General features: G+C 42.0%; 1 protein-coding gene across 2 annotated transcripts in view; it reads right to left on the bottom strand.

Moving 5' to 3' along the window:
* Specc1l (sperm antigen with calponin homology and coiled-coil domains 1 like) overlaps nucleotides 1-26211 on the bottom strand; it is a 97463-nt gene that overhangs the window by 11874 nt on the left and 59378 nt on the right. For both annotated transcript variants that reach the window (XM_021204334.1, XM_029542188.1), the window contains 2 exons: nucleotides 25626-25782; nucleotides 21752-21854 (listed from right to left, as the gene is read on the bottom strand). In XM_021204334.1, the coding sequence (XP_021059993.1) occupies nucleotides 21752-21854; nucleotides 25626-25782 (260 nt within the window). The remainder of the gene's footprint in view (nucleotides 1-21751; nucleotides 21855-25625; nucleotides 25783-26211) is intronic.

The following is a 26211-nucleotide window of genomic DNA, read 5'->3' as shown; positions in this document are numbered from 1 at the left end:
AGAGGCCCCTTGGTCTTGCAAACTTTATATGACCCAGCACAAGGGAAGGCCTGGGCCAAGTAGTGGGAGTGGGTGGGTAGGGGAGCAGGGGCGGGGGAGGGGGGATAGGGAACTTTCGGGATAGCATTTGAAATGTAAATAAATAATAATAATAATAAAATAATGTTAAAAAAGAATAAAGAATAGATTAAGAAAAAAAAAGATTAAAAAAAAAAATGTGCTGCTCTTCCGAAGGACCCAAGTTTGGTTCCCAGCACCTGCATCAGGCCACTGACAACTGCCTGTGATTCTAGCACAGAGACATTGAATTCCATGGGCATTTAATGCCTCTGGCCTCCATGACAGCTGCACTCAACTGTACGTATGCCACACAGATACACATAATAATAATAATAATAATAATAATAATAATAATAATAATAATAATAATAATGATAATAATAATAAAGATAAATCTTTAAAAAAAAAAAAAAAGAAATATCTAAAAGGAACAACAACGACAGAGAGCAGCAGAGGCTGGGCAGGGTGGCACAAGCCTGCATCCCAGCATCCTAAGGCTGAAGCGGGGAGATGCTGAGTGTGAGGCCAGCCTGGGCAACAGAGTGAGCACCTGCCTCTTAAGCAAACAAACCAAAAGGGAGCTGGGAAATGTACTAATAGTTATAGTTCCAGTTTAGTTCTGAATTCAGACTTTGCACTTAAGTTTTCCTATCGGTCTTGGGCTTTTCAACTTGGCAGACCAGTTAGTTCTGTCTGGAGCAGGACACAGAAACAAGAGTTTGTGATGTGTATGAACACAGGAATTCAAAAAAGGTCCAATGAGAGCTCACCTGTGGTGACACAGGAAGCTAAGGCAGGAGGAACCAGGAAAGGCCAGCCTGGGCTACTTAATGAAACTGTATCTTTGAAGAGCTACACACAGTTTCATCCAGGAAATGTCTTCAATGTGAATAGAAAATACTTTTTCCTTGGTTACACGTGATGTCACTTGTCACACTACCTTGGAGGTCCTGGAGCAGAGAAGTCCAGTCCCCTGCCCCTTTACTTTTCTAGGGCATGAGCCTAGGGGGAAGGCCTGCCAGTGGCCTTCAGATGGGTCTGTCTTCTTACCTCTTTAAATGCAAGCACTGGGAGTTTAGGGGTAGGATATGAAAGCCAAGACATACATACATCTCTCAATATATTTAAAATGCCACAAAATACTGAAAAGTGGGGACTAGGGAGATGGCTCAGTTAGTTAAGTGCTTGCCATGTGAACACAAGGACTTAAGGTCCTAGCACCCACACACTGCTGGGAGCAGTGGCATGTGCCTGTAATCCCAGCACTGGGGAGATACAGAAGGATCCCTGACTTGCTAACCAGGCAGGCCGTCTAGCCTAGCTGCTGAGTTCCAGGTTCAGTGAGAGACCATGGTTCAGAGTAGGGTGGAAAGCAATTGAAGAAGATACATACCTGGCATAGACCTCTGGCTTCCATATGCACATGCACAGAGGTATAGACAAACAGGTATATACACACACACACACACATACACACACACACACACACATACACACACACACACACACACACACACACACTAAAATTTAATTAAGGACAACAGAATACACCCCTAAAGACCACATGTTCTTTAAAAAGCTATTAAAGGTCTGATCTATTTAAGGAAATGCCATTTTATGGGCATCTGGCAAGATGCCAGAGGGCATGATTCATCTTTCATCATCTACTTCCGTACGCTCTTGGCTATGGAAAGCAGAATTTGCAGACCACACGTGGTACAGCCATCTTCATTAACAAACAGTTTTGTGGTATAACGTGAACCCCTCCCCCCCACAAAAAACCAACCAAACAAAACCCCCAAACTATAGCAGGAGTAGGAGTGAATTACTCCAGGTGTCTACCTTCATGCTGGGGGTGGGGCTTGCAGGTTGTTTGGGAGCCTGAGTATGATATGCTAGGGGGTGTAATTTATTTTAAAAAAAAAAGTGAAAATAATCTCTTTCTAACCCCCCAGTGAGGCCCAGGGGAGATGTGAGAGTCTTGTGCTACTGTGCCCTTTCCTCCCTGAAACTGAAGCAAGCTGCTGTGAGGTAGGGAAAGAAGATGCACCGTGAAGGCCAGATGTTGGGCCCTGCTGCCACAGTCTGAATATAAACTATCCCCACATGCTTGTTTTTAACAGCTGCTTCCCAGGTAGTGGCACTACTTGTGGAGACTACAGAAACTTCAGGAGGTGGGACCCACCTCTGGAGGAAGGAGGTCCACTGGACCTGAGGCATAACCCTCATCACCAGGAGTAGATAGCCTTCTCTACTACACAGTCTAGCTGCTTCATGTTTGCTCAAACACATGGGGCTAACAGCCATAAAACTGTCAGCAAAAGTAAATCTTTCCTGCTGAAATTCCTGTCAGATAGCCACGGCAGAGCTGGCGAGCCTCCAAAGGCAGGGCCTGCTGTCTTACTAGAGACCCTTAATCCTCACTGCATACCACAAGCCAAGGGTTTCCTCTCCCTGGCTCAACCCTAAAGCTGTTGATCCAACTATTTTAGAGAAAGTAAGGGTGTTGTTTTCCTTTAGGTGATGTGAGGGAGAACCAAGATCAGGTAGAAGTGCACTGGACAGGACTGTCCAGAACATACACTGTAAGTTCATGAGGATGGTCACAGGGACACACCCAGCCCAGCCTAGAAGCTGGGAAATCGAGGAACTCAATTAAAAACATCTCTGTAAAGAGGTTTTATGTTAATGAGCTGGTGCCTGCTAGAGTGAGGGGAAAACAGTAAATGTAACACAAGGAGGAGTAATGGCACCCCAGAAGATGGACATTCTTACTGAGCTGCAGAGCTTCTCAGCTGAGTTCTGCTGGGTGTGACTAGGAAGCAGATCTACCCTCCAGTTCACAACAAGGGACAGAAGCACTGGGAGTAGTGAAAAGAATATACAATGTGGGATACAGCACACAGGACAGTTCCTCTGATATAAAGAGGATAGAAAGAAGGAACTTATTGACAGAGAGACTTTTTCAAAGGTCACACGATCCAAATGTAATGTGGAACCTTATTATGTATGTGCATCTTAATTTAAGCAAGTCAATAGTATAGTCTGAGCTACAATGAGACTGAATGGCTGGACTTGGCTTTAGAGTTCTCCAGGTGGTGAAGGGACAGGAAGATCCTACACAGATGATGGGTGGCTGCAGGGAATACACAAGAAAGCTTCATTCCCATCACAAGCAAACTTGCAGTACTATCTAGAAAGGAAACTTACTACCTGACCAAATGTAAATGGACAGGAACTGTAACTTGATTCCCCAAAGAAATCATTAAAGTGGCTAATACACTTATGAAGAAGTGTTCAATACCAGTAATTTTTCAGAAAATGCAATTTGAAGCCACCACAAGATGCTACTTCACACTCATCAAAATGGCTATTAAAAACAGCAACAGAAAATAAGCTAGGGGTGCAGTTCAGTGGTAGGCTCTTTGCTCGTATGTGCAAAGCCCTGGGTTCCATCTCCATCACCAAAGCACAAAGAAAAACGGCAGGCACTAAAGCCACTGAGGACGAGCCTCATGGGTCTTCAGCAGGCTACCATGGCTACCATGTGACGAGCAAGAACTGAACACAGATGTTCATATAATCAACTAGACAGCAACTATCCAAGAAGCATTCCTCACAGTGGCCCCCAAAGGGAAACAGGTCGCACATCCACCAGTGGGCAAATGCAACAGAATAAACATTCTATATATAGAATGTATGTATGTCAGTCATACAGAGCAATGACGTGCTGACACATTACATTCTGGAGCTAGGTAGTGGTGATCCGTGTACAGCACTGCACACATTATTAGGACCACTGGACTATATATATTTAAATGGGTAAATGGTAATTTTGTTAAATATGTTTTCACCACAACGTTTTTAAACCAGCAGACGCTATGCAGTGCTTTCTACCCAGTATCTCCACGTGCCAGGTGGAGCTCAGTGATAAGTTCTTTTGGAGTATTTACTAAAAGGTCACATAGCTTGAATGTACTTGATTCTTGAAAGACATTTACAGGAATGTATTATGGCCCAGCCTTAAGAACTTACTTCTTAAAAATAGAAAAGCAGAGGCTGGTGAGATGGCTCGGTGGGTAAGAGCACTCGACTGCTCTTCCGAAGGTCTGGAGATCAAATCCCAGCAACCACATGATGGCTCACAACCATCCGTAACAAGATATGATGCCCTCTTCTGGAGTGTCTGAGAACAGCTACAGCGTACTTACAAATAATTAATAAACAAACAAACAAACAAACAAATAAATCTTTAAAAAAGAAAAGAAAAGCACCAGGGGGTTAAGTGTCAGAGAACCAGTGGCTTTGGCTTTCTTCACCACTACAAGACTGAGCAGCCAGAGTGCTGCCAAAGAAACTGTCACCCCACCAACAGAGACATTCTCCCCTAACTGGCTCAGAGCTTCAAGAATGCCACCAGGACATGGCTTCAAATATATTGAATCATCAACAAAATAAGAGGTATATTTGGGGAGGGGGTGTTAATGGCTTTCTAACCTTTTTTCAGTCAAATTAACGTATTTTGAGGGGATAGTTCAAGGCAGGTTCAGGGCAAAGGTCACTGTGAAAAATAAGGATCCTGCCTTTTGCATTACTTTTTAATGGAGGAGCACAGAAGAGTGGCAATGCCTGCTTCCCGAGAGCTCAGGAGATTACAGCTAGAAAGAGCCATGTGCCTGGCCAAAGCTGGTGGCTGGGTTGCTGCCCATTAATGAACTAAGGGCAAGTTGTAAGCAGTTTTATTAGCAGCTTAAGAATTCGTTTTGTCTTTCTTAACATTTCTACAAATTTGCTATTTCCACAGACTTAGTTTTGTTTTGGCAGGGTTATTAGTCACAAAGATAAAATTCTGACTTCCAAGGGCACTCACAGTGACCCTCAAACATCTGCCCTGGAGTGTGTTCTGGGAAGAGCTTGGCAAAGCAAGATGGGAGGGTGATGGTGTGGAAGTCATTGCCTATCCCAAACTCCTAAGAGAACAGGCATGTTTGAGAGGAAGAAAATTAAGCATTCCAAAACATCTCTGTTGGTCTTTTTCAGTATATTCTTAAGGGAGGGGAGTCATCAATCTTGTGTTCAGGATCTGAAAGTGTGGGATGTGAACTCTACCAAGGCATCTTACTCAACCAACACAGAAACCTGGTTCAAATACACTCTTCAAGAAGGCTCTTCCATTCACGCTACAACTTTGGTTAAGAGATGTAGCTCTTCAGAGGCTAACTACCTTCTTTTAAATCAAGGTGAGTCCTATGGACTTGAAAACACCTTCTCCGTAGAGCATTACTGAAAAGGGGAAGTGAGGTCAGAGCATCACACGTTCCAACCTCCTATGGGCAGGGCCTCTCTGCACTATGTTGGTACCACTCTGCACTCTCAAGAAGAACTTGCACACATGGTTTTTCATTCTTTCTCCCAAGCAGAAGGAAACAGTAGCCATATATGAGGATCAATAGGACAGTGGGTAAAGCACGCAGATCCTTTTGTTGGAGGTGGGCACACTATGCCTTCTCTTGCCCACAAGTCAGTGTTGATTCAAGCAGAAACAGGATACATATAAAACACTGCTTCCCCACCCTCAGGACAGGCCGCTGGGTACCTAAAGACAGCCACAATGGTTTCCAATTTCTCTTCTATAGCCATGCCCAGAGATGAAGAAAGCCTCTATCATGGGTCCTCCAAGTATACATTCAAGATAATTACACTTATATAGCTTTGCTTCCCAAAGAGACTCTGCAAAGGTGGACTTCATCCTACCTAAGGACTTCAGCAAAATCTGATGGTTTTCTAGTGTCAGCCATGGTTTGCTGAATAATATACAGAGTGAGAAAACATCAAGAGAAGTACAAATTCAGAAACAAAGTCTAGAGCATCTGAAAGCATAGACAGGGTAAATATATCCCCCCCCCCCAAGCCTAAGGCATGCTGCTAATTAATTCAATGAGTAGTGAGCAAACCTGCAGCACTGCACTGAAGGTGAGCTGCTCTGTACACCAGGACTCGCCACTTCTCTCCTGGGCCCCACATTTCAGAATGGTCACCTGTTTGCCCCACCCCCTCACACTTCTCTCCTGGGCCTCACATTTCAGGATGGTCACCTGTTTGCCCCACCCCTCACAGGGAGCTGGTACAAGAGACTTGGAAGCACCACTGATCTCTCCTGCCATGATTCTTCCTCGCTCTGAAATGTAGGTACTGCATTTAGCCTGACATAGGAAACCCAGGCCATCCAAGTGCAGATATCCTTGATGTAAAAATGTCTGTGGTCTCACAGGAGCTCAGAAAGGAAATGATCTCAGGAAAGAGATGCTCTATGTAGCATGCTCACCTTATGGTGAACCTCTTTTGTTGTTTACAGCAGGAACCAAGCTGTTTTCTTAAACCTGTGAGTGTGTTAGTACACTTAGAGTCGTTCTGGCAGAAGGAAATGGCTTGCTCCTGCTAAGCCCCTAACTCTACAATTCACTTTCCTTTAACACAACAGATTGTTAAACCACAGGAGATTTTCCTTTGGACCAGATACAACAGACAGCACTGTTCTGCTGGACAGAGCTGACCAGGCCTTAGAGGAGAGCAAGTACTCTACCACAGCCACCCTATGTATGACACTTGATCCCTGACTCCATACTGTTTCTGATTTTATTTTGCAAATACCAGCTGTCCTTGCTATTTTCTTGGTATATAACACACAATGCACCAAGATAGAAAGCACTGAAGACCTGAAGGGAAAAGCAAAGGCAACACAAAACTAGATGTTGATTCCAGTCAAAAATATTTATAATGACGAATCTGAGTCATTAAAAACAGTTAAATTATGCCCAGGAAAAGGCATAATTCTAAAAGGCTTGGAAATAATAGTTTCAGAAGTAATTGACAGTTCCTGAGGACAAAGGTCAGGCTCTAGATTACAAGCTGTTCCTGCTTGTGTTCCATTACCTCTCTGGCTGTCCATGGTTCATGGTTCAGAACAGAAAAGCTTAAAGGAGCTGGCACCACAGAGACACTCCTAGCAAGCACCCCACCTTTGGGGCAGAACCCCAAAGTATCACTGTCACTCGGCACCAAGACCGCTTGTCCCAGCTTGCTCGGCGCTCTCAGCAAGGTCATAGCCTTTGTTTTCTTTAAACTGAATTTCTTCTGAGGAGCGTGGAGATGAAAGCTCTGTGCACTGTAATAGCAGAGACTCAAAACCCATTATCTACAGTCTGCTTCCTTTCCCCACAATCTGTTTTGTCCTCCATCCTTTCTAGAGCCACCATTCCCAATTCTGGTGAGACATCTTCCTCTTGGGGAAGGTGTGTGCTCTTTGCTTTGCTGTCTCTGATATTAGGGGCATCCTGGATACATCAGTGTGACCATGCACTCTGTCTTTAAGATGCTTTTAAATTTTTCTATCACACACAATCCTCCCCAACTTAAGAGTCTATTGGCTACAGTGTTCACCTTAATTCATGTCTTAAACCATACACAGAGATGAACTCAGACCTACACGTATAAACTTTCCAGAAAAAAAAAAATAAGAAAGAATTCTTTGAGATCTTGGGTTAATCAAACACTTATATATTACATCAAAGCATCCATAAAATATTTCTCATTAAAAACAATTTCAGGGTCTGGAGAGATGGCTCAGCAGTGAAGAGCACTGACTGCTCTTCCAGAGGTCATGAGTTCAATTCCCAGCAACTACATGGTGGCTCACAACCATCTGTAAAGGGATCTGATGTCCTCTTCTGGTGTGTCTGAAGACAGCTACATTATACCCAGATACATTAAAATAAAATAAAATAAATAATTTCAAAAATTAAAAGCTATTAAAATAAAAACTGGTCCTTCATAAGATATTAAGAGTAGAAATGACAAGTCATAGAAAGCGAGGAATGATTGAAAGTCAGGTATTTCATATGAAGGACTTGAACTCAGAATATTTACAGAAATCCTAATCAACAAACAACATAAAATAACAAATTAAGCAAAAGAACAGTACAATTCACCAAATAAAATATATGGTATCAAACAAGAATATGGAAAGGTGCTACAGGAACTAAAGGCCAAGAAAACTCTACTCCACACTTCTGAAGGCCATCAGATGTCGAGAGTCTTGTGAAGATAAGAAATGAGCAGAAGGGGGCTGGTGAGATGGCTCAGCGGTAAGAGCACCCGACTGCTCTTCCAAAGGTGCAGAGTTCAAATCCCAGCAACCACATGGTGGCTTACAACCATCCTTAACAAGATCTGACTCCCTCTTCTGGAGTGTCTAAAGACAGCTACAGTGTACTTAAATATAATAAATAAATAAATAAATAAATAAATAAATAAATCTTAAAAAAAAAAAAGAAATGAGCAGAAACCTCCAACACTTGTGGAAAAGCAAAGTGAGACGGCCCCTCCTATAGACAAACTGGCAGCTTCTTAAGCTGCCTCTCCTCACCTCAGATCCCTCTCTTTACACGTGCGCTTAGATATGTGAATATGCTCTAGTCACTTCCCAGACCCATACATTCAAACCTGAACTTCTATGGTGATAGCATAAGGAGTCAGGGGTTGGGCAAGTGATCAAGTCAGGAGAACAAAGCCCAAGGGAATGGCTTTAGTGTCCTAAAAGATCCGAAGTTGAATATGGCAGTACATGCCTGTGTCAGAGAGAGAAGGGGGGGAGGGAGGGGAGGGGAGTGAAGGGAAGGGGAGGGGAGGAGAGGAGAGAGAACACATGTGCACACTTGTGTGATAGGCAGGAAGATTTCTTGAGTCTATCTCTAGAGGAGGAGGAAGAAGGAAGAAGGGAAAGGAAAGAAGGGAAGGAAGGAAGAGAGGAGAGGACAAGAGAAGGAAAAAAGAAATCCAAGCCAGAAATGTTTTTGTTTATAAATGGTACTTTGTTTACATATGATTCTTTGTAAGAGCAGCTAAGCTAAGCTAGCTACCATATAAACATATGCACATGAAGGTACCTAGTTTTATTTATAGTAAACAGTAACTGGAAATAACCCAAACGCTTGTTAATTGATGAAGAGACTCCTATAATACAGACTACTACTCAGAAGAGAGGGAAATGAACTATGGACACGTACAAGAGAACTAATTCTCAAAAATAATGCTAGGTGAAAGAGGCACTCTCCAGTCTGTAAACATCGATTTATAAAATGGACAAATGATGCACAATGGCAGCAGACGGAGGCTGCCTGGCAATGAGGGATGAGATGGGGCCTGAGGGAACACACCGTGTGCGAGGACCTTCATGTACTAATGTGTCTAATGCCTGTGGTTACAGTCTAAGTATATAAATGTGATGTTACTAAACTAAAATTTTATATCTAGCTTATTAGTATTTACCAATTTTAAAAGGCATTCCATGCCTACAACAAACAAACAAAAACTATTCAGGTAGCTCAGAAATCCCCAGTTTTTACATCAGAGCCGGCCGTGCCAGCAGTGCTGGCGTGCACCTGTAACCCCGAGCCTGGAGGCCAGCGTAGGAGGGTCTATGGTCAGCACAGACACAGTCCACGTACCTCTGATAGAAAGGTGATGTCTGATGAAGGACGATGTGGATGGCAACCGAGGGGCAGGGCTCACCTCCGTACGTGCTCTAGGACACTAGCTACAAAGTCCTGGAGACACATTTGGATTGAAGTGAACTGCTTCCCTCAACTGGTGCTTATTCTCGCCTTCAGACTGCTAAACTTCCCCAAACTGTTCCTTCTTCTGAAGTAAGGGTTATTTTAAAAAAGAGTATAAGACTACTAGCATTTCTGATTACTTATATAAGAGAGAGCAGTCTCTCTGGGCATACAGCTGCAGCAATCTTTCTAGATTCTCTTTAGAACCTGTCACACACACACACACACACACACACACACACACACACCCCACTCCCACCCCCTGCTGCAAGATGTGCCTGCTGTTTTCCTGCCCCCTGTGAACAGGCATCACTTCATTACTGCCTGTGAAAACAGCATGACAGAAAGGACACAGTAACCAAGATGAGGTCACAGAAGGAGAGATACTTTTGCCTGTCTCTCTGAAGACACTTGTGCCTAGAAGGCAGGAATTGCTAAGAGAGGCTATGTACAGAGGCTCTGTCACAGCCATTAGCCACCAACCACCAGTCCTGAGGGAGAAAAATAAGAGATGGTTCCAGCCCCAGGCAGGACTGAGCACCTCTGAGGAAACTAAATGAAGAGAGATACCCATTACGCCCCACCCAGACTGCAGAGTGATGAGCTAAACAGATGAAGTCATTATCTGAAGCCATTAAGTTCTGGATGGTACGTGCAGATGAGCAGGTCAGCCTTCTTTCTCTCAGACCTAAAAATCCCATTCAGAAAAGAAACCTTCTCTTTCCCCTCTCCTGACAGCGCCTAATAGCTGATTGCCCTTTCCATAATCATTTATCAGGAGGTGACAATCTTTATAAGTAAGCTGCTTCTACAAATGGAGAGGTCACCCTAAATACCCAGGATGTCCTCAGGCTAAACTCATTTATGAAATCCAAAACAATCATGTATATAATGAAATCAATGTGTCAAACTTCAGCTCTTCTGTAGCTGCCATACCATTGAGCTAAGATCCAAAACTAGATGAAACACAAGAGTAAATGGGGACTGTACAGATTTATTTACAATAATATTTTTAAAATTATGTGAATCAGATATTTTAATGATCCTTCTTTTAGTAAAATTAAACAGATCTTGAAAGTGTTACTTAGCTATTTCCTCTATTTCTTAGCATTGCTCGTAATAAAAAACATACTTATGAAAACATACTGAAAAATCAGCTTGCTGCTGGGGTGTGAGCTAGCTCAGTGTATAACCAGGCAGTAGCTGGATCCCCCGCCTTAGCCTGTAAGTCTCCAACTTCTGAGACTGGAATTTGAAGTGCTGACACAGCAGTTATCATCTTCCTTTTTTCTTTTGCGATAGGACCTTTCTATTCTAATAGAAATAGCTATGTAGCCCAGGCTGGCCTCAAACATATAATAATCCCTCTGCTCAGCCTCCAAATACTGAGTTCAAGGTCATGTGCCTCCAAACCGAGGTATAGTGTTCCCCTCCCTTTAAAGAAATTCATGCAGCTCAGGCTGGCCTCAATCTCACTCTGCATTAGAAAACAACCCTGAACTCTAATCCTCTTGTCTACCTTCCAAGCACTAGAATATATAGACATGCACCACCATGTATGGCTTCAGTGTCTTGCTTTGTTGTTCCTTGAGTGGTCTGCCTTCTTTGTTATTTTATTTTATTTTTAATTATGTGTATGTGGGTATGTGCACACATGCAGCTATCCTCAGAGTTCAGAAGAGGGTGTTGGATCCCTTAAGGAAATCCATTCTCAAGACAATTATTTTAAAGTGAACCAAGAACGATGGGAATCAAGCATATCACTCTAATCAGCAGCTTTGTTCTACATCGTTGGTGGAAGTTACACACAGGCAAAATTTGGGGAGAATGAACCAACGGCATCAGGTGGAAAGACAGGGACCTAGAAACCTATTCAAACCCTTTAAGCTAGTCTCTCTTCTGATCATTCAGGAACCCACTGGTGAAGCAATACTTATATCCACACAGCTGCTATTCTTGTCGAATGCTAGCCAGGACTGTCAGGCAGCTGGAAGGAGATCACTACCAAACAGTTCCCCAACTTTATGGCCCTTTAATGTAGATCAAAATATTTACAATGAAGAACCTCTAAGTAGGCATTTAAGAATTGGTCTTATCATTTCTCAATTCCTGAACCTGTGCAGGAAAACCAAACTGTGTCAGCCAGGGAGGGGTTAGTGACTCAGTAGGGTCATCCCGTGTGCTAACGTACACTTGCAAAGCATGATGGCTCACACCTCAACTCCAGCACTTGGGAGACTGCAAGCTTGAAGATAGCCTGGGCTACAATCTGAGAGCCAAAACACAGGACATGATCAAAGTCATTTATGCAATGGTACTAAGAAATTAACTTTTTAAAATTCTAGCACTGACATTTCTGGAAACAGATGTCATTAGTTGCTGTCAAAAAGATGTTTAGACAAAAATGCAGTAAGTGCATTTGTTTCTGGGAAAACTTTTGTTTCCCCACGGCTATGTTTGGCATTAAAAGGAATCCCCTGAAACCAGGAAGCAGCTCTTTCACTCCACTGTGACCACAAAGCTATCCTCTAACCTCTGCAGTGTATGAAGCACATGGGCCCAGGAAAAGCCCTGAAATGTGGGCTCTTTCTAGTCCCTGAGGTGTCTTGAAGAAATGTGAAGCTCTCTTCTGTGACTGCTTTCTAGGTGATGATCTCTTGCCATTCAGGGTGGAAGATGCTACATGAGAGCTGTATTCCTACTTCACTGTGCCACATTTTAGCTGGCACACTCCACAGAGAGAATGGGTGGGGCTATACAGTGGGCTATTCTTTGTTCAAGTATTTTTAACCCCTGGAACACAGTAATATTTACAAACAATAAGATCTTTTCACATATTTGGTTTCCATGTAAAAGACAATGTAAAATGAAAAGATTTAGATTTTTAACTTAGATTTGATTCAGACTGAAACCTTATCTGCACTCACACCTTTTTCATTTAACTTTGGGAAGGAAAGGAAATGAAGCTCTGCCTTGACTCTGCCTTGGGAACTGTGTTGTAACCATTGTGCCTAACTTTCTCTTTCTACCCTCTCTGGCCTGGGCCTAACTCTAATCATGGAGTGAAGGCAGTTTCGGGTAGAGAAAGGAGGAAGAGGTCAAATGGAGGTGTGTGCGGGGAGTAGCATTCGGTCCTGTCTTTCTGAAAGACACTTAAGTCCTCTCAGAAGAACGTAAGGGAAGAAAGAATAGGAATAAGGACACGAGACGAGTCAGGGGAAGCAGCTTCTCTATTTCTACGGGATCCTCCTCTGCTCGATCGTGTGGACCCAGGAAGGATGTGAGGAACCTAAGCTTTGGAGGCAGTCTCCTTAGGATGAGTTGCCTGCACACACGTACCGCACAAGCCTAGAGAGCTGAGCATGATCACTTGATCATATCTATCAAAAGCACTTTCTCTTCTCTTGCTTGTCTGGGAATGGTCTATGGTCCCAAAGGACGTAGGAAGGTTTATTTGTTAACTATTTCTGAGTATGCTGACTCTACACACCCCTAAAAGAATGAAGATTAAGTTCCTGCCTTTGATTTGCTTAGTCCAAGAGGGCTGAGGTTAGGGGAGAGGAATCCCAAAAAGCATGCTAGGAGATTTTTGGCTGTGGTAGAGCAAAAGATAGGCAAATACTTCCCCTAAAAATCAAATCCAAAACCAAAATTGTCAAAAAATAACTATTAAGAACACTGGAAACCAACTAAAGGCAGATAACAAATTAAGAAGTAGTTTTCAGGGAAAGTGGCTAAAATATGAAGTAAAAATAGTGAGTGGGGTCCCCTGTTAAAAACTCTTTTAAAAGCTCTCTCTTTTTTTTTTAATACTATAATCTCGAGTTTGTAACACACAGAGATACATTGAGATTGACAGTGCAGAGAAAGAAGAAACAAAGCTATACTGGGGCAACATTGCTTCTTTCTTTCTTTCTTCCTTTCTTTTTAAAAAAAATTTTTTTAAAAAATATTAGGACAACCAGTAAGTAAATTATGGTAAAATTTATAGTGTAAACCTTAGAGAAATCATTAACAAAAGATACTAATAAATTATCTGCCATCAAAAAGGAGCCGAATAAAGGAGCTGGGTAGATAATTCAGTTGGGAAGTGCTTGCCTGCAAGTATGAGCACTGCAGCTTACAGATCTGGGCACAGGGGCCATGCCAGTGATCGCAGTGTTGGGAAACAGGAGGACCCCTGGGTCTTGATGGTCAGTCAGTCTAACCTAATCAGAAGGCCCAAAGGCAATAAGAGACTATGTAAAAGAAGAGGAGAAGAGGAAGAAGGAGGGAGGGGTGGAGAAGTGGTTAAGAAAATGTAGTACTCTTCCAGTAGACCAAAGTTCAATTCCCAGCAGGTTTGACTCCAGGCCCATGGTACTGGACACTAAGGATACCTGCATGTGTGCACATTCCCACATACACATAATGAAATAGACTAGCAAAAAAGGTGAAGCACTCAAGGAACAAGGCTAAGCATGACTTCTGGTTTCCACATGTATAAAGAAACACATGTGATAGGCGCAAGTGTGCATGACTGTGTGGTGTGTGCGCACACACACACACACACACACACACACACACACTACATAACCATTCTGAATGAATAAAAGAAAATGAAAATTGAAATATTACCAGATAAAGTAAAATTAAGCATAAAAATATCAGAGATGAAAAGCAAAACCATTTCCTAACATCAGAGGCAAAGAGAAAGAACCCTAAACATGTATGGGCCAGGAAATGTCTGGAGTTAGGCAACTAATGCACAGCTGTAATCCCAGAGTGTGGTAGTGCTGAGGCAAGAGAATGGCTCAAGGACAGCCTGAGATACAGAGAGAAACCAACAACCTACCGACCAGCATCAAAGTGCCCGAAGTGTTAGAACTACAGATAGAGAAAGCTGCAACCACTGTCAGAGATTCTAATACCTTCCTTTCAACAGGCAACAGAGTAAGCAAACAGAAACTAAGGCTGGGAAGCCACAAGCACTACCCTCAACAAATGAAACCCAACTGCCCTGCGTCTACACAGCATCTCTCCAGCCGCAGTAGATCAGCAGCCTCTGAATTAGCAAAGCATATTCTGAGGCCCAAAGGAGTCTTAAAAAAATCTGAAAGAATTCTCTGGGCACACTGGAATTAAACTAGAAACATGAAGATCTCTGGAAAAATCCTCAAATATTTAGAAACCAAATGCTATTCTTCTAAGTAGCCATGGCCAGTCCACGGGTCATAAACTAATCGCCTCCTTGGCAGACTAAGATAGGAGAAGGCCAGCCTAAGCAACATAGCAAAACTCTGTTTCGAAATAAAATTAAGTAAAAATAAAAAGGAAAGAAATGAAAGAAATATTAAAGAGTTTTCTGAATTAAAATATAATACACCAAAACTTACAAAATGTCAACAGAAAAGATGAAAAGTTTCAAATCAAAATAACATCTTTCACCATAAGAAACTGAAACACAATGGACCTTTCTCAGTTTCATCTTAAAGTAATAAGAAAGAAATAACAATTGCAGTGGGATCAATAAAACAGAAAAGAAAGCCGGGCGTGGTGGCGCATGCCTTTAATTCCAGCACTCGGGAGGCAGAGGCAGGCGGATTTCTGAGTTCAAGGCCAGCCTGGCCTACAAAGTGAGTTCCAGGACAGCCAGGGCTACACAGAGAAACCCTGTCTCCAAAAAGCTAAAAAGCCAAAAANAAAAAAAAAAAAAAACAGAGAAGAAAAATAAAAGAAAATATAAAACTCCAAACCAAACATCGATTCTTTGGTAAGACAAATATATTTGACAACTTCTAGGTAGATTTATCTGAGGAAAGAGGACACTACATAAATCACACTATTAGATACAGAGGATCCTATAACACCATGAAAACCTCACCAACTCAGATGAAACAAACACACATGCAAACCAAGTTCACTCACAGACAGAGATATAAACAGTCTGGAGTGTTAAAGAAGTCAGATTTTGTAGTTAAAAACTTCCCAACAAGGCCGGGCATGGTGGCTCACGCCTTTAATCCCAGCACTCGGGAGGCAGAGGCAGGCGGATTTCTGAGTTCGAGGCCAGCCTGGTCTACAAAGTGAGTTCCAGGACAGCCAGGGCTATACAGAGAGACCCTGTTTCAAAAAAAACCAAAAAAAAAAAAAAACAAAAAACAAAAACTTCCCAACAAAGAAAACCCCAGGTCCACAAGCTTCTCTGGGAAATTCTATCAAACACATAAAGAACAAAATGCCAGTTTTACACAAATTTCTCCATAAACCTCAAGAGGTAATTCCTAACAGTTTATTTGAGGGAGACAATATATCTTTTGTTTGTTTGTTTGTTTTGTTTTTTGAGACAGGGTTCCTCTGTATAGCCCTGGCTGTCCTGGAACTCACTCTGTAGGTCAGGCTGGCCTCAAACTCAGAAATCCGCCTGCCTCTGCCTCCCGAGTGCTGGAATTAAAGGCGTGTGCCACCACTGTCCAGCTAGAAGTCAACATATCTTGATACCACCTGACAAAGTATAAAGAAACAATTAGAAACAAGAGGTTCTAACAATAAAGAGAAAATATGAAACTCCACTAATCATTGAAATTTGTCCTTTGTATACAAATAATTCAACATTCAAAACTCAGTGTAAAGGAAAACCACAGGATCAACTCAATAGATACAGATAAAACATTTGACAAAACCCAATATTCATTCCTGGTTTCTTTCTTTCTTTTTTTAAAAGGGGGTATTCTTTATTTTACATGCATGGGATTTCTGCCTGGGTGTCAACCTGTGCACTACATTCATGCCCACAGAAGACAGAAGGCGGCATTTGATAAAGACACTTTAAAAGCTGCTACACAGGTGCTAGCCACCAAACCCAGGTCCTCTGGAAGAGTAGCCAGTGCTGCTAAACACTGAACTACCCTCCCCTTTTTCTGGGATAGGATCTCACTCTTTAGACCAGGCTAGCCACAAATTCCTAGAGATCCCCCTGCCTCTGCCTCCCAAGTGAGAGCTGGGATTAAAGCTGTGCACCACCACACCTGTCTCATTCTTGATTTTTTTTTTTTTTTTAAGAAATCCTCAGCAAAGTAGCAATAAAAGGAAACCTTACTTACTGATGCCATCAAGCAATAAATAAATAAATAAAGAAAGAAAGAAATGTGAATGTAGTGCTAAATTCAAGGTGTGACAAGTTGACAGCCAAAGCTAATTAAGGCATAAGAAAATAGGGTAATGCTGATCCCTCCTTACTAAAAGCTTTGAAAAATTGTTAGGCAAGAACTAAGGGTTAAACTGAAGTAAGGATAGGAAAGCAGGGTAGAGGAGGAAATATGGTAAGGGATCACTAACGAAGACCTGAAAGTCACACAGAAACAAAAGAAGCAAACAAGAAGAACATAGAGAAACCAAGCAGGTACTGACCCGTAAGATTCATCACTACTGTCTAGGCTTCATAGAGCTGCAAGGTGCTATACATACATACTACTGGAAGAGAAAAGCAACCAGGTTTACTTAGCTGTGAACCCTGAGAGCTAAAATGACTACTGGCCTGGTAGTGCACTACAAGCCCACAAATGAAACAATGTCACAAATACTATGGGAGAAACCAATCACTTTCTGGTCAAACTGAAGGCCCACTCTATAAAATGAAACCCATGTCTGGCACTATTATTAGCCATGAACATTTGGCCAGACAGGTCTTGGGCCCTAGGGGAGAACCTACTATTCTGCTAAACTGGCATAGAATTAGGTTGACTCCTAATGACTTGGCATTATATTCATAGATTAGTGCATCTTTTAAGCCTTGAAGAAGCTTCTTTATGTATGCAGCAGATGATGATTAACACAGATCTAAAACTAGTTGAGGAGCAGAGAATAAGAGTCTGTTGATGGGAATTTCTGGTTCTGTTGGCTCAGTTGTGTCATGTAATGTTTCTCTGGAAGCTATCTGGTGAAAGAGCATGAGATCTTTTGCTGGAGTGGACTCTTGAGAGGACACTGGATGTTCGCAAAGACTAAAAGTGTAACCCAACAGACAGTGGCCAATGCTCTGGCATTGGTTTGCCTTGCTTTCTTTGCTGATCTTTGCTTGTTAAGAAATGTACCCAAAGAACTTCTGGAGGTGTTCCCGCTGCTGCTTCTTGCTGCTTCAGCATTCTCATGCCAATCAGCAGAGGCTGACAGTTTCTCCTGCTGATCTGAGTGAACTGGACTGCTGACAATGAAGATTGGAACTGCCCCAACGAACTCCTTCTAAACAGGCCCATGTCCCTCTCTTCCTATTAACCATCTTCCTCCCCTACCTTTGATCTGTGGGCTAGAAGGAAGGTTGAAGTGTTTAAGAAGCCTTATTAAAGTAGGTCTTGAAAAATCTAGAAGTCGCTTGTGAAATCACAATATAAGTGAGGCAGTTCGTTATCTTTGAGGGGGTTCACTCCCTCAATAAATCAGAGCATCTAGGTCCTTCCAACACTAATACTCCAGAGTTAGCTACTCTACAGTGTTTTTAATGCATGGCAGGGCATGATTTAAAGTAGACAAAAGTATTTGTTAGCTAAAAGGTGAATTCACAGGGGCTTGTTTTGTAATGGATGGCTAATAAGATTACAGTCATCAGCACAGTAATTTGAGGATGCCACTTAAAAGAATTAATGACAGAAGATATGGAATATCTCTCCATTGATTAGACAGTTTCCTTGACATAAAGCATTCATGGTCCATTTAGAGGTCTGTGAGAACAGTGCATACTAAGTGTCACGTCAGCTCCTACTCCACTCAACAGTCAAGTGTCACAACGTGCCTTCTCTCAACAGAGATGTGTGAGGCAGCAGAGACCAAAGGCCTGAACCCACTGCTGGTGCCTAAGGATACATGTCACCCACGCACACAGCCAGCTTGGACAGGGACTCTGGCACTTCTTACGTGGTATCTGACACATTAAGAACTCTAACAGATCAAGTCTTTTAGTTTAAAAAGATTATGGGTAGGGCTGGATAGATGGCTCCGCAGTCAATAGCACGTACTGTTCTTGCAGAGGACTTGAAATCAGTCCCCGGCATCCACATTGGTTGGGACACCAGGACTGCAAGATGCCGTCACTAGTGTCACTGAAGGAGAAACTCACAGAGGTTAAACTTGGAGAGCTGCTAAGCTGGATATTGATGCAGAATTTCAGCCCCAGTGGCATCATGGGAACCTCTCAGAGAGGTTATAGTCAGTATCACAAGTACATCAAAGTCCAGAAAGGCAGCGCTGTGGGTTTAACATGGTGCTGGCAGCTTGTGTGGTTTTCAGCTTCCGCTTTCTTACGAGGAACTCAAACATGATTAGTAAAGTAAGTAACACTGAAGAGGGTCAGCGTGGAGGCACAGCTGAGCACAGCTGGCTACCCAGCCCCGACCCAGGAAGAATTCAGCTGTGGCTAAATCTCCAAATCCTGACTGAGAACCAACCTGCAATAAATGGTGACTGACTCAAAGATTGGATGGTAAGAAACAATCAAACTGAATGAAATAGAAACAACAAAATACAAAGAATCAGGGAAATGAAGAGGTGGTTCTTAGAGGAAAAACAAAAAACACAAAACAAAACAAAAAAGACTGACAAATAAATACTTATCCAAACTAAAGAAGAGGCAAAAGATCCAAATTAATAAATCAGAGACGAAAGAGGGCACATTACAACAGACACTAAGGAAATTCAGAGAATCCAAAGGACAAACTTTACCAAAGCGAAATGGAAAACCTAAAAGAAATAGGTGAATATGATATATACAATCTACCAAATTTAATCAAGATCAAATAAGCAATTCAAACAGACCTATAACCCCTAGTGAAACAAAAACAATAATTAAAAGTCTCCCAAACAAACAATGACAAAACAAAACAAAACAAACAAAAACCAAAAACCAAAAAAGTCAGATTCAGCACAGAATTCAACCAGACCTTTAAAACAGATTTAATGGCAATACTTGTAAAATTGTTCCACAAACTAGAAACTGAAGAACACTTTCTAATCCTTCGTACAAGGCAACAATTACCCCGATTCCAAAACCACACAAAAAAAACCACCAATAACAACAACAACAACAGATCAATCTCCTTTATGAACATAGATGCAAACATTCTTAATATAATACTTGCAATCTGGATTTAAGAACACATCAAATGCAATTTCCACCATAATCAAGTAATGAACCATGTAAATACATTGAAAGACAAAACCCACATGATCCTTTCATGGGGTGAGAAAAGGCCTTTGACAAAAGCTAATGTCCTTCCATGATAACAGTCCTGGCAAGATTCTTACAAGGATACAAAGGATACACCTCAAGATAATAAAGGTACTCTACATCAAGACTAGACAGAGAGAAACTCAAGAATTTCCACTTAAACCAGGACCAAGACAAGGATGTCCGTTAGTCCATGAAGTCATAATAGAATGGAATGGAGCTTCCACTCCACTCCACTGGAAGGCGACCAAGGGGAGACAAATGCAAGGGAAGAAGCATAAGCATCTTTATTTGCAGATGATATGATTTTATACATAAATAACTCTAAAATCTTCACCAGGTTTTTAGGTTTATCACTTCTACAGTTGATAAACACTTTCAGCAAAGCAGCAAGATACAAAATTAACACGGAAAAATCACTAGCCTTATATACAAAGGACTGAGAATATCTTTGTATGCCCTTATTTGCCAGTGGTCCCTGGGATCCCTCCACTTTCTGCCTCTTGGCTACTGTGAATTAAGCTACTATAGAGACCAGAATACCTACACTGTCTCTTCGGATCTTTGTTTTCAAGTCTTCTGCTTACATATCCTTACATGTAGCAGTCAGATAATATGGTAATTCTGAATTTCTATGAGGACTGCTAAATCATTTCACAGCAGTTATAACACTTTACACTGTGCCTGGCGATGCACAGCTCCCCATGTCCTTATACCCTCACTGTAATCTCCACCTTAGCTAACAAGAGCTAGGAACAGGCAGCCCTCTAGTTGATGCTCAGTGACTACTGCCGCCTGACATCTGCATACACTTGGGTCTTTAATCCTAAATGAACTGACAATCATTGCCTGGGTCCTGTACACATTTGTCCATAGGAAGCCTCTTAATGATAGACATTGCTCACTAATTCCTCTACTACCTCAGTATTTCTTTTTGTTAGTTCTTTTTTGGCCATTTTGTTGTTATGAGCCCAGGAATACAGAACTCTGATCACTTTCGTGTACTTCTATAAGTTTCTGAGGAAAATCAATTGCTATCTGGAAAAAGTCTCTGTACCTTAAATCTTATGTGAGAATACCGGGAATATAAAGTACTTTTTTTAGCAGGATGATAATGAATACATTTAACTTATGTGGAATTAAGTCATCTTCACACAGTCATATTTAACATCATCTAAAATAAACCCTGAGTAAAATGCTAGGAGACAGAGGAAGGAGTGGCAGGTATCCCAACAGGAATGGCCAAATGCTGTGAGAACAGATATAAACCTAATACTAAACTATCTTAAGAGGAGTGTGTATGTTTTCAGTCTTTATCCAGACATCATCTCCACAGAAGCACTTAACCTGGAAGGGCTGAGATTCTTCAGTGGGTGTGGTGCCTGCAGCACAAGCTGACAGACAACCTGAACTAGAACCCTGCCCCTTTCTGTGGAAGGAGAAAAGCAATGTCTGAAGCTGTCCCCTGGCCTCCACAGGTACATTCACAAATACAAAATAAGTAAGAGTTTTAAAGGTGTTCATTTACAGTACCTGGAAACTGGTTACTTTTCAAACACAAACTTATTTTGTCCCAGGGACACTCAACCAAGTTCACTATGAACTTGAGAATGTGTTCCTAAAATTCAGTATAAAAATCATTTTAGCCAGGCAGTAATGGCACAAGCCTTTAGATCAAGCCCTCAGGAGGCAGAGACAGGCGGATCTTTGAGTTCAAGGCTAACCTAGTCTACAGAGTGAGCTCTAGGACAGCCAAGGATGCCAGTCTTGAAAACAACCAACCAAACAGAACCATCTGAATGTAAGGTACACAGTCAGTCGTGGTAGGTGGCACTTGTGCAGCTACTGCTTCAATGGAATGAGAGAACCCTCTCCTTACCTGATAGCCTTCTGTTTTCTTCTGACACCACTTCAACAAGGCGTTCCTCTTGGAGCCTCCATATTCTCTTGCCAATGCTGAGAGGGGGTCTTTCCTTTCTTCCCTAATTTGTGAAAATAAGGAACCCAAGTTGAAATATTTGAGTCCTACAATAAGATCACAGCACTTCTCTGCACTTTCAAATAAATAGAAAAATACACAAAACTTAGGCCATTTTATGCTTCGACACAGCTTTTTATTTAATTTCACCATCAGTCTTCTGTCTGTGGTCCCATAGACCTACAGCTGTCAAGGCTAAAGGGAGGAACTCTACTCTTCATCCACATGGCAACAAACATTCTGTATTGAGAGCATTCCTGAGTAATAGGCTGTACTCCAGGGTGCTCAACACAATATGGCAACATATAAACTGCTCTGGGCCTTTTATTCAATACCTTGCTTAACTCCATAACATGCTTTAGTTTATTTCCACCCTTTCATCTCCTTATGTCCTTAATGCTCTCATCAATTTCAACAGTATTCACTGTAACTACAAAGGACAAGGTTTTGTGAGATGAAGAGCTCAAAATTAGGCAAGTGAGACAGAGAAGACATGGCAATAGGGATGGAAATGGCTCAGTGGTTAGGAACACAGACTGCTCTTCCAGAGGACCCAGGTTCAATGCCAAGCACTGGCATGGCAACTCACAATGGTCTGTAACTCCAGTTCCAGGGAACCCAATGCCTTTCTCTGGCCTCTGCAGATACCACGTGTGCATGCAGTACACAGATATATGTTCAGGCAAAATATCCATACATAAAATATCATATAGTAAAAATAATTTTATTTTATATTTTATGATATGGAGGAAAAAAAGAGATAGCAATAAACATTAAAAACATATATTACACTATATGCAAAGGCACTCAGAAGGCAGAGGTAGGAGAGTTCTGTGAATTTCTACACTACCCTGGTACATACAAAATTCACGAGGCCCTGTCTCAAAGCAACAACAACAACAACACACCAAAACCAAAACTATATTACAAGCCTAAGTCCAGCCTGGTGGGGCGGGACTGTAATCCCACCATTCCCCACCATTTCTGAGGTGAGGCAGGAAGACTACAAGTTCAAGACTTGTCTAGGCTTTGGTGAAAGTTCCTAGTCTCAAAATAGATAGATAAATAGTATATTAGTTAGGATTTCCATTTCTGTGAAGAGATACCATGGCCACGACAATTCTTGTAAAGGACATTTAATTGAGGTTGGCTTGTAAGTTCTGAGGTTTAGTCCATTATCATTGTGGCAGGAGCAAAAAAGCAACCAGACGGGCATGGAGCTGGAGAAGGAGCTGAGAGTTTTACATCTTGTTCCACAGGAAACTGGGAGTGGACTGACTTCCAGGAAGCTAAGAGGAGGGTCTTAAAACCCAAGCTCACAGTGACACACCACCTCCAACAGTGCCACCCCCTGGGTCAAGCATATTCAAACATCACAAGCAGAGAGACTGGGGGGAGGAAGCTAGCCAGCCTAGAATATGCCTAGGTTCAATCTCCACCACTGCAAAAACAAACAAACAAACAAACTATATATCACTTCTAAACAATATTAAGTATACCCTAATTTTTAAGATAAAAGCTCACTGTGTCCCAGGCTGAGCTCAAACTCCTGAGTTCACCTTTCTGCCTCATCTTCCTGAGTCCTCAGGGTACATATGTGGTCCACTGCGCCTAACAAGTCTTTGGCATGGCAGAATGGCCAAGCTGCTGCAGCCTTGCACTGTCTACTTATGCATAAAATGTACTGCTTATGGGTTTACACTCCTCAGAGGTTGGTCACACAAGAGGTATGGCTTTAAAAGTTAGTTCATGGGGCTGGAGGGATGGCCCAGAAGTTAAGAACATTGACTGTTCTTCCCTAGGACCCAAGCTGGATTGATTCCCACCAACCACTAGACAGCCCAGGGAATCCAATGCCCTCTTCTGGTTTCTGGGAGCACTGCATAGACATGGTTCACAGACATACATTTAGGGAAAACACACATAAAATAAAAATAAAGACAATTTAAAAATAAACATACATGGGGCTGGAGAGATGGCTCAGTGGGTAAGAGCACCCGACTGCTCTTCCAAAGGTCATGAGTTCAAATCCCAGCAACCACATGGTGGCTCACAACCATCCGTAACAAGATCTGGTACCTTCTTCTGGAGTGTTTGTGTACTTACATATAATAAATAAATAAATCTTTAAAAAAATAAATAAATAAAAATAAACAAACAAAGAAAAGTATGTTCATATATCAGGCATGTGATGTAAGCCTATAATCTCAATACCTGGGAAACTAAGGTAGAAGATCTAAAGTTCAAGGTAGTAAGCTCCTATGTCTGCAATAATCTTTTTTAAAGTTCATAATTTGAGTTTGAATGGTCAAGTGCTACACTTTAACCTTAAAACCTAGAAATTAATACATAGTGAAGTTTCTGAAGCTCTTCCCAGGCCTCCTAGGCTTAATTTTTTACCTGTCAACAGTCTCCCTCATTCCTACAGTGTGTGTGTGTGTGTGTGTGTAGGGGAGAAGAAGGTCTGATTATTTGTCCTGGCTAGTCTCAGACTCACAGAGGCACCTGCTTCTGTCTCCTATATGATTTATAGGATGTGTTACCATTCCGCTGAGCTCTTACTTAGAGTAGCTTCTGCCAGAAAGAACTTCTAAAACATGAACTCATACTTCTATGTACTTCTGAACAATGATTAGCACAGCACCTTGTTGTCTGATGTCCAGTGTGAGTCTTACTCACGGTTGCTAGGCCTGCATGCCTTACATAGAAATCTATTGTTAAAGTCATTGTTGCCTTTGCAAAAACTCCTGGACCCAGCCTTTCTTGGGTTCTCCAACCCTTGATAACCCTGACCCACCATACTAGAACAAATGTCCTTTTAACTAGTTTTCTGGACTTTCCTGCAGAAGAACAAACTTCTTTCATCATCTCAACTTATTCATTCCACTCATTACCTCGCACCTCAACAAAGTGGGCCAGTTTGACTTCACAGAGGTCCCATCAGCTAGCTACTCAGTCATGGCTTCTACTCTGTCCTAAGACAGTAGGCATAGGCCTCTGGCTGGCTGTATCTGTGTCCTGAACCCACATAGCATCTCCTACATCATGTATGTGCCCAGACTACACACTCAGTCATCCCTTTCCTACATGGATTCAAGTTACTTATCTTGTCAATAATGTCGTATCCACAATCCTACGGCTTCTTGCAGGTTCTACCTCCTTAGGAAGCCTTCTCTAATCTCTACCAGGATGCCCACATTTCCACTTCATAATACATGGGTTGGACAGTATTTTGGATTTCTGAGTTTTTTCTAGTTCGTCTGTCTGTTTTAGACAGTCTTACTTTGTAGCCAAGGCTAGCACACAGTCTTCATGCTTCCATCCTCTGAGTACTGAGTGTGGTCATTCCTGTGTCTACTTGTGTTGCTTCTTTCTCTTTGTCCTCCCTCCACCTTATTTACTTACTTATTTATGACACTGGGAATTGGACCCAAGGCCTTTACTAAGTAAGTATTCAACCACTGAGCAACACTATCCCCAAAAGCAAGTTCCTGATTTTGAAGTATCTGCATAGAATTTACCAGTAGAACATCTCTAATTAGAAAACACAAAGTCTGAAATGTTCAAGCTTTAACGTTGGTACTCAAAAGGCAAGCACTTGAGTTTTCAGACTGAAGATGTCTCACCTACACTTACTGAGCCATTTCTAGTTTCAAACAAAACAGAAGTCAACACTGAGTAACAGGAAAAGAGAAAGGGGGACAGTCAGCACTGACTTCTAAGCAGGTCCTTTACTCTGAAAGGCCAGGGACAGTACACAGAACACGTTTCTTACCTTATTCGGCTCCGGGTACTTGGAGTGACAGATGCAGTGGGAGAGGAAGAGAGGGAGAGCTGTGGTGATGTGGTGCCCATAGCCATGAGAGAGGCTGGTGACGCTCCCTCGGACGCAGAGATGTCCCGTTTCATTTCTTCACTACTCCGTCGAGACACTATGAGAAAGTCATTGTGGAATATAAATTAGTCCAACCGCTGTGCAACTCAATATGGAGGTTACACCCAAAACTAAAATTAGAACTCCCATCTATCCAAATCAAGGCATCATAGAAGAACTGGTGCCTCAATGTGGACTGTAGCACTATTCACATGAGCTGAGTCATGGAAGCAAGCTAGGATCTCACAACAGAGGACGGGACAAAGCAACTGTGAATGTGCACACAGTGGATTTTTTCTCCATACCAAAAAGAACAAATTTTCATCATTGCCGGGAAATCGACATACACTCTAATGAGACAGTCTCCTGATATTTTATACTGTTTATATGAATTCAGCCAATCTCACAAAGACAAATATGTTTCCTCTCACTTGTGGTTCCTGGATGCTATACAGGTCATAAAATCATGTGAGTACATATGAAAAAA

The sequence above is a fragment of the Mus pahari genome, chromosome 9 (assembly GCF_900095145.1).
Source record: "Mus pahari chromosome 9, PAHARI_EIJ_v1.1, whole genome shotgun sequence".
Classification (NCBI taxonomy): domain Eukaryota; kingdom Metazoa; phylum Chordata; class Mammalia; order Rodentia; family Muridae; genus Mus; species Mus pahari.
This window is presented reverse-complemented; position numbering and strand designations above follow the sequence as displayed.